The sequence below is a fragment of the Coregonus clupeaformis genome, chromosome 33 (assembly GCF_020615455.1).
Source record: "Coregonus clupeaformis isolate EN_2021a chromosome 33, ASM2061545v1, whole genome shotgun sequence".
Lineage (NCBI taxonomy): Eukaryota > Metazoa > Chordata > Actinopteri > Salmoniformes > Salmonidae > Coregonus > Coregonus clupeaformis.
Genome location: NC_059224.1, coordinates 1,847,766 through 1,861,368, shown reverse-complemented (window position 1 = coordinate 1,861,368; position 13,603 = coordinate 1,847,766). Strand labels below are relative to the sequence as shown.

General features: G+C 46.2%; 1 protein-coding gene across 1 annotated transcript in view; it reads right to left on the bottom strand.

Annotated features, from left to right (window-relative positions):
• snx17 (sorting nexin 17) overlaps positions 1-13,603 on the bottom strand; it is a 649,426-nt gene that overhangs the window by 590,083 nt on the left and 45,740 nt on the right. The window contains exons 8-9 of the mRNA XM_041859922.2: positions 6,572-6,641; positions 1,953-2,045 (exon numbers count right to left, since the gene is read on the bottom strand). Of these exons, the coding sequence (XP_041715856.1) occupies positions 1,953-2,045; positions 6,572-6,641 (163 nt within the window). The remainder of the gene's footprint in view (positions 1-1,952; positions 2,046-6,571; positions 6,642-13,603) is intronic.

Sequence of the window (13,603 nt, the reverse complement as noted above, 5' to 3'; positions counted from 1 at the left end):
GATTTGATTTGAACAGGTAGAAAGACATGAACTAGCTGAATGAACTGGAGAAACAGGTAGAAAGACATGAACTAGCCGAATGAACTGGAGAAACAGGTAGAAAGACGAACTAGCCGAATGAACTGGAGATACAGGTAGAAAGACATGAACTAGCTGAATGAACTGGAGAAACAGGTAGAAAGACATGAACTAGCTGAATGAACTGGAGAAACAGGTAGAAAGACATGAACTAGCCGAATGAACTGGAGAAACAGGTAGAAAGACATGAACTAGCTGAATGAACTGGAGAAACAGGTGAGACGCTTTGGAGAAACAGGTAGAAAGACATAAAGGTCAGGTGAAAGACATGAACTAGCTGAATTAACTGGAGAAACAGGTAGAAAGACATGAACTAGCCTAATGAACTGGGGAAACAGGTAGAAAGACATGAACTAGCCGAATGAAATGGAGAAACAGGTAGAAAGACATGAACTAGCCGAATGAAATGGAGAAACAGGTAGAAAGACATGAACTAACCTAATGAACTGGAGAAACAGGTAGAAAGACATGAACTAGCCGAATGAACTGGAGAAACAGGTAGAAAGACATGAACTAGCCGAATGAACTGGAGAAACAGGTAGAAAGACATGAACTAGCTGAATTAACTGGAGAAACAGGTAGAAAGACATGAACTAGCCTAATGAACTGGGGAAACAGGTAGAAAGACATGAACTAGCCGAATGAACTGGAGAAACAGGTAGAAAGACATGAACTAGCCGAATGAACAGGAGAAACAGGTAGAAAGACATGAACTAGCCGAATGAACTGGAGAAACAGGTAGAAAGACATGAACTAGCCGAATGAACTGGAGAAACAGGTAGAAAGACATGAACTAGCCGAATGAACTGGAGAAACAGGTAGAAAGACATGAACTAGCTGAATGAACTGGAGAAACAGGTAGAAAGACATGAACTAGCTGAATGAACTGGAGAAACAGGTAGAAAGACATGAACTAGCCAAATGAACTGGAGAAACAGGTAGAAAGACATGAACTAGCTGAATGAACTGGAGAAACAGGTAGAAAGACATGAACTAGCCTAATGAACTGGGGAAACAGGTAGAAAGACATGAACTAGCCTAATGAACTGGAGAAACAGGTAGAAAGACATGACCCACTAGAAAATCACAAAAAATATAAAAGTCTGACAATGGCTACACCATGACATTTTAAAGGTTTATTCTACAACTTTGAAGAAATGTGTTTTACATTTACATTTTAGTCATTTAGCAGACTCTCTTATCCAGAGCGACTTACAGTTAGTGAGTGCATACATTATTTATTTTTTCATACTGGCCCCCAGTGGGAAGCGAACCCACAACCCTGGCGTCGCAAACGCCATGCTCTACCAACTGAGCTACATCCCTGCCGCCCCCATGGGTCTCCCGGTCGCGGCCGGCTACGACAGAGCCTGTTTTCTATAATAGGTGCATTTTTTAAAATCCAAAATATATTTCTAAAGGGTGTCTGGAGGTAAGTTGGTTAAATATTTATTGTGCATCTACCTACAAAGTTACTATGTAGTTGATTGGAAACCATCGCTCCACTTTTATAAAAACTATACAGGAGATTTAGACTCCAACCCATTCAGCTCTTCTTCTACTATAATCCTGTCACTCTCCACCAGCTTGGGTAGAAGAGGCCTCCAACCCATTCAACTCTTCTTCTACTATAATCCTGTCACTCTCCACCAGCTTGGGTAGAAGAGGCCTCCAACCCATTTAACTCTTCTTCTACTATAATCCTGTCACTCTCCACCAGCTTGGGTAGAAGAGGCCTCCAAACCATTCAACTCTTCTTCTACTATAATCCTGTCACTCTCCACCAGCTTGGGTAGAAGAGGCCTCCAACCCATTCAACTCTTCTTCTACTATAATACTGTCACTCTCTAGTTCTAGGAGACAGTCTTACTTACTTCCTTCTTGGAGCCTTTCTCCTGCAGTGACTTGAGCTGTCTGTGCTGGTCCTTGTTAACGAGTATCCAGCCTCCATCTATGTCCGACACCGTCTTGGGAGAGAAGAGAGACAAGTTTAATCTTTCTGCTCCAAACCATCCTCGTTGAGGCTTACATAAAACTGTTCTTCAGTTTTAAGTCCAAAACTAACTATTCCACTGTTGTTTGTTCAAGTAGAATTGCACACACACACACACACACACACACACACACACACACACACACACACACACACAGTTGGCAGCTGCATACACACATATACAAGTCAATGGCACACACACGTCGCACACAATGGTAAACACACACACGCGCGCATGCAAACGCACGTTTGCCGATTCTCTCTTTCCGATAAAATATTGCATCCTTTGGCCCATAGCATTAGCTAGACCCCCACACCGAGCTGACACAGCAGCCAGATCAGATCAACCATCTCTGAAATGCTCAGGAAAACACCATCATGTTGCTGCTGTATCTGGGTGATGGGGTGTTGCTATAAAAAGGACATGGGATGTGTTCCAAATGGCACCCTACTCCCTATATAGTGCACTGCTTTCGACAAGAGGCCTATGGTCCCTATATAGGGAGTAGGGTGTCATTTGGGACATACCAGTAAGGAAGGAGGGCCGGGACCATACCAGGAAGGAAGGAGGGCCGGGACCATACCAGGAAGGAAGTAGGGCCGGGACCATACCAGGAAGGAAGGAGGGCCGGGACCATACCAGTAAGGAAGGAGGGCCGGGACCCATACCAGGAAGGAAGTAGGGCCGGGACCATACCAGGAAGGAAGGAGGGCCGGGACCATACCAGGAAGGAAGGAGGGCCGGGACCATACCAGGAAGGAAGTAGGGCCGGGACCATACCAGGAAGGAAGGAGGGCCGGGACAATACCAGGAAGGAAGTAGGGCCGGGACCATACCAGGAAGGAAGGAGGGCCGGGACAATACCAGTAAGGAAGGAGGGCCGGGACCCATACCAGGAAGGAAGTAGGGCCGGGACCATACCAGGAAGGAAGGAGGGCCGGGACCATACCAGGAAGGAAGGAGGGCCGGGACCATACCAGTAAGGAAGGAAGTAGGGCCGGGACCATACCAGTAAGGAAGGAAGTAGGGCTGGGACCATACCAGTAAGGAAGGAAGTAGGGCCGGGACCATACCAGTAAGGAAGTAGGGCCGGGACCATACCAGGAAGGAAGTAGGGCCGGGACCATTCCAGTAAGGAAGTAGGGCCGGACCATACCAGGAAGGAAGTAGGGCCGGGACCATTCCAGGAAGGAAGTAGGGCCGGGACCATACCAGTAAGGAAGTAGGGCCGGGACCATACCAGGAAGGAAGTAGGGCCGGGGCCATACCAGGAAGGAAGTAGGGCCGGGACCATACCAGGAAGGAAGGAGGGCCGGGACCATACCAGAAAGGAAGGAGGGCCGGGACCATACCAGGAAGGAAGTAGGGCCGGGACCATACCAGTAAGGAAGTAAGGCCGGGACCATACCAGGAAGGAAGTAAGGCCGGGACCATACCAGTAAGGAAGGAAGTAGGGCCGGGAGGGACCATACCAGTAAGGAAGGAAGTAGGGCCGGGAGGGACCATACCAGTAAGGAAGGAGGGCCGGGACCATACCAGGAAGGAAGTAGGGCCGGGACCATACCAGTAAGGAAGTAGGGCCGGGACCATACCAGTAAGGAAGTAGGGCCGGGACCATACCAGGAAGGAAGTAGGGCCGGGACCATACCAGGAAAGAAGTAGGGCCGGGACCATACCAGTAAGGAAGTAGGGCCGGGACCATACCAGGAAGGAAGTAGGGCCGGGACCATACCAGGAAGGAAGTAGGGCCGGGACCATACGAGGAAGGAAGTAGGGCCGGGACCATACCAGGAAGGAAGTAGGGCCGGGACCATACTAGTAAAGAAGGAAGGAGGGCCGGGACCATACCAGGAAGGAAGGAGGGCAGGGACCATACCAGGAAGGAAGGAAGTAGGGCCGGGACCATACCAGTAAGGAAGGAAGTAGGGCCGGGACCATACCAGTAAGGAAGGAAGTAGGGCCGGGACCATACCAGGAAGGAAGGAAGTAGGGCCGGGACCATACCAGGAAGGAAGGAGGGCCGGGACCATACCAGGAAGGAAGTAGGGCCGGGACCATACCAGGAAGGAAGTAGGGCCGGGACCATACCAGGAAGGAAGTAGGGCCGGGACCATACTAGTAAGGAAGGAAGGAGGGCCGGGACCATACCAGGAAGGAAGGAAGTAGGGCCGGGACCATAACAGGAAGGAAGGAAGTAGGGCCGGGACCATACCAGTAAGGAAGGAAGTAGGGCCGGGACCATACCAGTAAGGAAGGAAGTAGGGCCGGGACCATACCAGTAAGGAAGGAAGGAGGGCCGGGACCATACCAGGAAGGAAGTAGGGCCGGGACCATACCAGTAAGGAAGTAGGGGCCGGGACCATACCAGGAAGGAAGTAGGGCCGGGACCATACCAGTAAGGAAGTAGGGCCGGGACCATACCAGGAAGGAAGTAGGGCCGGGACCATACCAGGAAGGAAGTAGGGCCGGGACCATACCAGGAAGGAAGTAGGGCCGGGACCATACCAGGAAGGAAGTAGGGCCGGGACCATACCAGTAAGGAAGTAGGGCCGGGACCATACCAGTAAGGAAGTAGGGCCGGGGCCATACCAGGAAGGAAGTAGGGCCGGGGCCATACCAGGAAGGAAGTAGGGCCGGGGCCATACCAGGAAGGAAGGAGGGCCGGGACCATACCAGGAAGGAAGGAGGGCCGGGACCATACCAGGAAGGAAGTAGGGCCGGGACCATACCAGTAAGGAAGTAAGGCCGGGACCATACCAGTAAGGAAGGAAGTAGGGCCGGGAGGGACCATACCAGTAAGGAAGGAAGTAGGGCCGGGAGGGACCATACCAGTAAGGAAGGAAGTAGGGCCGGGACCATACCAGGAAGGAAGTAGGGCCGGGACCATACCAGTAAGGAAGTAGGGCCGGGACCATACCAGGAAGGAAGTAGGGCCGGGACCATACCAGGAAAGAAGGAGGGCCGGGACCACACCAGGAAGGAAGGAGGGCCGGGACCATACCAGGACGGAAGTAGGGCCGGGACCATACCAGTAAGGAAGTAGGGCCGGGACCATACCAGGAAGGAAGTAGGGCCGGGACCATACGAGGAAGGAAGTAGGGCCGGGACCATACCAGGAAGGAAGTAGGGCCGGGACCATACTAGTAAGGAAGGAAGGAGGGCCGGGACCATACCAGGAAGGAAGGAAGGAAGTAGGGCCGGGACCATACCAGTAAGGAAGGAAGTAGGGCCGGGACCATACCAGTAAGGAAGGAAGTAGGACCGGGACCATACCAGTAAGGAAGGAAGTAGGGCCGGGACCATACCAGTAAGGAAGGAAGTAGGGCCGGGACCATACCAGTAAGGAAGGAAGTAGGGCCGGGACCATACCAGTAAGGAAGGAAGTAGGGCCGGGACCATACCAGGAAGGAAGGAAGTAGGGCCGGGACCATACCAGGAAGGAAGTAGGGCCGGGACCATACCAGTAAGGAAGTAGGGCCGGGACCATACCAGTAAGGAAGTAGGGCCGGGACCATACCAGGAAGGAAGTAGGGCCGGGACCATACGAGGAAGGAAGTAGGGCCGGGACCATACCAGGAAGGAAGTAGGGCCGGGACCATACTAGTAAGGAAGGAAGGAGGGCCGGGACCATACCAGGAAGGAAGGAGGGCCGGGACCATACCAGGAAGGAAGGAAGTAGGGCCAGGACCATACCAGGAAGGAAGGAAGTAGGGCCGGGACTATACCAGTAAGGAAGGAAGTAGGGCCGGGACCATACCAGTAAGGAAGGAAGGAGGGCCGGGACCATACCAGGAAGGAAGTAGGGCCGGGACCATACCAGTAAGGAAGTAGGGCCGGGACCATACCAGGAAGGAAGTAGGGCCGGGACCATACCAGGAAGGAAGGAGGGCCGGGACCATACCAGGAAGGAAGGAGGGCCGGGACCATACCAGTAAGGAAGGAGGGCCGGGACCATACCAGTAAGGAAGGAGGGCCGGGACCATACCAGGAAGGAAGGAGGGCCGGGACCATACCAGTAAGGAAGGAGGGCCGGGACCATACCAGGAAGGAAGGAGGGCCGGGACCATACCAGGAAGGAAGGAGGGCCGGGACCATACCAGGAAGGAAGGAGGGCCGGGACCATACCAGGAAGGAAGGAGGGCCGGGACCATACCAGTATCATGATACTCGTTAGTATCGTGGCAAGGAAACAAAACACTAAGCACATTTAGCTACTTTAGAAAAACAGCCCTAATGTTGGAAACAAACATCATTGTCATCCAGAGTCACATTTATAGTTTCCCAGCAGGTTTTTAAAGGACCAAAATGCTCTGTCGTTTCATTTTTTTGCCCTAAGAGGAAGCAGTTTCAGGTATACAGGAGATTTAATCAGAAATCCTAAACACAAATCTAAGCTTCAGACCTGCTTGATCATTCAAAATACCCATCTACCCCAAATTAAGAAAAAAAAAAGCCAACAGACAACCAGTATGACCTCTGTGTGACCTGTGATCCCTCACCTGAGCGTATAATAGGTTCAGTCCCACTCGGTTGTCCATTACATCACTGTCATACGCCGTGTCCCAGTAACTACAAACACAACGAGGGAGAAAGAGAGAACGCTTGAATACCAAATGAACAACAAACAATTTGGATAGCAGCCAAGAACATGAAACCTGAAATTCAATAAAAACACAATTTGTGATAGAAGTTACATTTTAAAAAAAGCATTAATCATACTTGGGCTGTTAATCAAATGTTAATGTCTTGGATGAGGGGCTGTTGTATCTTTGTTGGGTATGAAATGTAATTAAGTGTGATCATTGATACCTGCAGGCTTAGTGCCTGGAATGTGGCACGGTGAGGTGGAACGGGGCGGATGTGTGTGTGCGTCTCTCTCTGTGTGTGTCTGCTCTGAGTCGGAGTCTGCAACCACAACATTATATGGGACGTGCTCCCCTGAATGTTTTTGAAACCTGATAGTTCTGGGGGTTTCATTTCACATGTAATACATGTGCGGTGGACGGCCTTGTTCAGATTCATAGACGCATTGTGGAATGTTTTGCATTAGACTTTGGGATATTCAATAACAATGTCGTTGGACATGTTCTTCTGGCAGTTTATGGGAAGGATTCTGACCGAGTGTCCATTAAAAGAGCATCTTAGAGAAGGTGTCCATTAAAGAGCATCTTAGAGAAGGTGTCCATTAAAGAGCATCTTAGAGAAGGTGTCCATTAAAGAGCATCTTAGAGAAGGTGTCCATTAAAGAGCATCTTAGAGAAGGTGTCCATTAAAGAGCATCTTAGAGAAGGTGTCCATTAAAGAGCATCTTAGAGAAGGTGTCCATTAAAGAGCATCTTAGAGAAGGTGTCCATTAAAGAGCATCTTAGAGAAGGTGTCCATTAAAGAGCATCTTAGAGAAGGTGTCCATTAAAGAGCATCTTAGAGAAGGTGTCCATTAAAGAGCATCTTATAGAAGGTGTCCATTAAAGAGCATCTTAGAGAAGGCATCATGATATTCTCATGTTAGTCTTATTATCATAGGCTTTTAGGTCCATAAACTGGAGAGTTACCATTGCTTACTTTTGATTGGATGCAGACAGTAGGCTACGTTCTGTCACTGATCCAAAGAAACCTTAGAATGGTTTGTGATGGCATGCCTCATTATGACATCATAGAATGCAACAAGGTTAAATACTTTCATTAACTCTAGCTTGTCATTATTGACTGGCTAAGCAATCTAGCATCTAGGTTTTTTTATAATTTAATAAGAAATAAGTAGCAGGAGCGCTTCAGGTACTCCAAAACAACCACAGGTGCTCTTGAAGGGGAGGTGCTAAGGGGCATAAAAAGGTATTTGTGGTTATATCATTTCCTTTTGCTTTTCAATAGGTTTTATAGTGTTGTCCATCAAGACTCATTCTACATCGATAGGTTTTATAGTGTTGTCCATCAAGACTCATTCTACATCGATAGGTTTTATAGTGTTGTCCATCAAGACTCATTCTACATCGATAGGTTTTATAGTGTTGTCCATCAAGACTCATTCTACATCGATAGGTTTTATAGTGTTGTCCATCAAGACTCATTCTACATCGATAGGTTTTATAGTGTTGTCCATCAAGACTCATTCTACATCGATAGGTTTTATAGTGTTGTCCATCAAGACTCATTCTACATCAGTCCATCAGACTAATCTTTGTTGACGTTTAAAAATAGTGGTTCTGATGAACACCCGTGATTGGATGGCTGTCCTCCTGATCTTCCTTCTGATTGGTGGAGGTCTGGCAGCACCCCTAAGGAACAGAGGTGGGGGGGAGGAGACTGCTAACCTGGAGCTGATTTCGGACCCTCATCTTATCAAGGACCACATCAGCCTTTTTGATGATTATGGTTTGAGGCCTATGCCCCCTCATCTGCCACCCTACCTCCGAAGCCCTTACCAACCTGACCTGGAGGATGAATACTACTAGAACCACACCGAAGATACTATCCAGACCGTCTCAGGCCTTACAGTGAAACTCAACATCTCCACTGAAGTCCTCCTGGCTTCTGTAGGACATAAGTCCACTGTATTTGAACTGGTATGCCTTAAAAACAGCACTGGGGAGTAAAGGTGTAGAAAGCTAGTTCATGTAACTGTGTTATTACCTTCGCTGTATAAAATAAAGAAAAAACACATGTAGTGTACTGTATATACATACTTACTTACTTACTTACAATACATGACCAAAAGTAAGTAAGTATATATACAGTACCAGTCAAAAGTTTGGACACACCTACTCATTCAAAGTGTTTTTTTTGTTTTGTTTTTTTTTACATTGTAGAATAATAGTGAAGACATCAAAACTATGAAATAACACATATGGAATCATGTAGTAACCCCAAAAAAGTGTTAAACAAATTCTTAAAATAGCCACCCTTTGCCTTAATGACAGCTTTGCACACTCTTGGCATTCTCTCAACCAGCTTCATGAGGTAGTCACCTGGAATGCATTTCAATTAACAGGTGTGCCTTGTTAAAAGTTAATTTGTGGAATTTCTTTCCTTCTTAATGCGTTTGAGACAATCAGTTGTGTTGTGACAAGGTAGGGGGGGGTATACAGAAGACAGCCCTATTTGGTAAAAGACCAAGTCCATATTATGGCAAGAACAGCCCAAATAAGCAAAGAGAAACGACAGTCCATCATTACTTTAAGACATGAAGGTCAGTCAATCCGGAAAATTTAAAGAACTTTGAAAGTTTCTTCAAATGCAGTCGCAAAAACCATCAAGCGCTATGATGAAACTGGCTCTCATGAGGACCGCCACAGGAATGGAAGACCCAGAGTTACCTCTGCTGCAGAGGATAAGTTCATTAGAGTTACCAGCCTCAGAAATTGCAGCCCAAATAAATGCTTCACAGAGTTCAAGTAACAGACACATCTCAACATCAACTGTTCAGAGGGGACTGTGTGAATCAGGCCTTCATGGTCGAATTGCTGCAAAGAAACCACTACTAAAGGACACCAATAAGAAGAAGAGACCTGCTTGGGTTAAGAAACATGAGCAATGGACATTAGACCGGTGGAAATGTGTCCTTTGGTCTGTAGTCCAAATTGGAGATTTTTGGTTCCAACCGCCGTGTCTTTGTGAGACACGGTGTGGGTGAACGGATGATCTCTGCATGTGTATTTCCCACCTTAAAGCATGGAGGAGGAGGTGTTATGGTGTGGGTGTATTTTGCTGGTGACACTGATTTATTTAGAATTCAAGGCACACTTAACCAGCATGGCTACCACAGCATTCTGCAGCGATACGCCATCCCATCTGGTTTGGGCTTAGTGGGACTATCATTTGTTTTTCAACAGGACAATGACCCAACACACCTCCAGGCTGTGTAAGGGCTATTTGACCAAGAAGGAGAGTGATTGAGTGCTGCATCAGATGACCTGGCCTCCACAATCCCCTGACCTCAACCCAATTGAGATGGTTTGGGATGAATCAGACGGCAGAGTGAAGGAAAAGCAGCCAACAAGTGCTCAGCATATGTGGTAACTCCTTCAAGACTGTTGGAAAAGCATTCCAGGTGAAGCTGGTTGAGAGAATGCCAAGAGTGTGCAAAGCTGTCATCAAGGTAAAGCGTGGCTATTTGAAGAATCTCAAATATATTTTGATTCGTTTAACACTTTTTTGGTTACTACATGATTCCATATGTTTTATTTCATAGTTGTGATGTCTTCACTATTATTCTACAATGTAAAAATAAAGACAAATCCTTGAATGAGTAGGTGTGTCCAAACTTTTGACTGGTTGTGTAAACACACTGAGTCTTTCCCTGACAGACTGACCAGGTGAATCCAGGTGAAAGCTATGATCCCTTAATCATGTCACCTGTTAAATCACTTCAATCAGTGCAGATGAAGGGGAGGAAGACTATGTAATTAAATAATCAATTTATGTTATTGATTGCTGCATTGTTGGATTTGGAGCTGGTAAGGTATTTGTGCGCGTGACATTAAAACTTGAAATTTAATCCACCTGTGATTCAACTGTAATCCAACCAGTCTAACACCCCATAATCTATAATCCATCCAGTTTAACATCCCATCATTTATAATCCAACCAGTCTAACACCCCATAATCTATAATCCAACCAGTTTAACATCCCATCATTTATAATCCAACCAGTCTAACACCCCATAATCTATAATCCAACCAGTTGAACACCCCATAATCTATAATCCAACCAGTTTAACAACCCATAATCTATAATCCAACCAGTTGAACACCCCATAATCTATAATCCAACCAGTTTAACAACCCATAATCTATAATCCAACCAGTTGAACACCCCATAATCTATAATCCAACCAGTCTAACACCCCATAATCTATAATCCATCCAGTTTAACATCCCATCATTTATAATCCAACCAGTTGAACACCCCATAATCTACCTGGAACCTAACTAGTGAATGAGGATGAAGTACCAGATCAATGTGGAGCTATATACAGGGAGTACCAGTACCAAATCAATGTGGAGCTATATACAGGAAGTACCAGATCAATGTGGAGCTATATACAGGGAGTACCAGTACCAGATCAATGTGGAGCTATATACAGGAAGTACCAGTACCAGATCAATGTGGAGCTATATACAGGAAGTACCAGATCAATGTGGAGCTATATAAAGGAAGTACCAGTACCAGATCAATGTGGAGAGGTATGAGGTATTTGAGGTAGATATGTACATGAAAGCGGGGTAAAGTGACTAGGCATCAGGATTGATTATAATAAGGTATTTGAGGTACAGTGCTATGAAAAAGTATTTGCCCCCTTTCTAATTTTCTCTACTTTTGCATATTTGTGATACTGAATGTTATCAGATCTTCAACCAAAACCTAATATTAGATAAAGGGAACAGAAGTGAACAAATAACACAACAATTACATATTTATTTCATAAACAAAGTTATGCAACACCCAATTCCCCTGTGTGAAAAAGTAATCGCCCCCTTACACTCAATAACTGGTTGTGCCACCTTTAGCTGCAATGACTCCAACCAAATGCTTCCTGTAGTTGTTGATCAGTCTCTCACGTCGCTGTGGAGGAATTTTGTTACATGCAGAACTGCTTTAACTCAGTGACGTGTGGGTTTTCAAGCATGAACTGCTCGTTTCAAGTCCTGCCACAACATCTGAATTGGGATTAGGTCTGGACTTTGACTAGGCCATTCCAAAACTTCAAATTTGTTGCTTTTTTTAGCAATTTTCATGTAGACTTGATTGTGTGTTTTGGATCATTGTCTTGCTGCATGACCCAGCTGCGCTTCAGCTTCAGCTCACAGACGGATGGTCTGACATTCTCCTGTAGAATTATCTGATACAGAGCAGAATTCATGGTTCCTTCTATTAAAGGCAAAGTCGTCCAGGTCCTGAGGCAGCAAAGCATCCCCAAACCATCACACCACCACCACCATGCTTGACCTTTGGTATGATGTTCTTACTGTGGAATGCAGAGTTTGGTTTTCACCAGGCATTACTGGAACCATGTCGTCCAAAAAGTTATACTTTTGAATCATCTGTCCACAGAACGTTCTTCCAAGATTCTTGATGATCATCCAGGTGCTTTTTGGCAAACTTGAGTCAACATTTTGGACGAGATGGGTCCCATTATGCCTGGCGACAACCAAACGCTTCATTCCACAGTAAGAACATCATACCAAAAGTCAAGCATGGTGGTGGTGGTGTGATGGTTTGGGGATGCTTTGCTGCCTCAGGACCTGGACGACTTGCCTTAATAGAAGGAACCATGAATTCTGCTCTGCATGGAAGAGTGGGCCAAAATTCCTCCACAGCGACGTGAGAGACTGATCAAAAACGACAGGAAGCATTTGGTTGGAGTCATTGCAGCTAAAGGTGGCACAACCAGTTATTGAGTGTAAGGGGGTGATTACTTTTTCACACAGGGGAATTGGGTGTTGCATAACTTTGTTTATGAAATAAATGTGTAATTGTTGTGTTATTTGTTCACTTATGTTCCCTTTATCTAATATTAGGTTTTGGTTGAAGATCTGATAACATTCAGTATCACAAAAATGCAAAAGTAGAGAAAATTAGAAAGGGGGCAAATACCTTTTCATAGCACTGTAGATATGTACATGATGGCAGGGTAAAGTGACTAGGCATCAGGATAGATAATAATAAGGTATTTGAGGTAGATATGTACATGAAGGCAGGGTAAGGTGACTAGGCATCAGAATAGTATTCAGAAGGCATCAGAAGTTATTTGAGGTAGATACAGTGGGGAGAACAAGTATTTGATACACTGCCGATTTTGCAGCTTTTCCTACTTACAAAGCATGTAGAGGTCTGTAATTTTTATCATAGCTACACTTCAACTGTGAGAGACGGAATCTAAAACAAAAATCCAGAAAATCACATTGTATGATTTTTAAGTAATTCATTTGCATTTTATTGCATGACATAAGTATTTGATCACCTACCAACCAGTAAGAATTCCGGCTCTCACAGACCTGTTAGTTTTTCTTTAAGAAGCCCTCCTGTTCTCCACTCATTACCTGTATTAACTGCACCTGTTTGAACTCGTTACCTGTATAAAAAGACACCTGTCCACACACTCAATCAAAACAGACTTCAACCTCTCCACAATGGCCAAGACCAGAGAGCTGTGTAAGGACATCAGGGATAAAATTGTAGACCTGCACAAGGCTGGGATGGGCTACAGGACAATAGGCAAGCAGCTTGGTGAGAAGGCAACAACTGTTGGCGCAATTATTAGAAAATGGAAGAAGTTCAAGATGACGGTCAATCACCCTTGGTCTGGGGATCCATGCAAGATCTCACCTCGTGGGGCATCAATGATCATGAGGAAGGTGAGGGATCAGCCCAGAACTACACGGCAGGACCTGGTCAATGACCTGAAGAGAGCTGGGACCACAGTCTCAAAGGAAACCATTAGTAACACACTACGCCGTCATGGATTAAAATCCTGCAGCGCACGCAAGGTCCCCCTGCTCAAGCCAGCGCATGTCCAGGCCCGTCTGAAGTT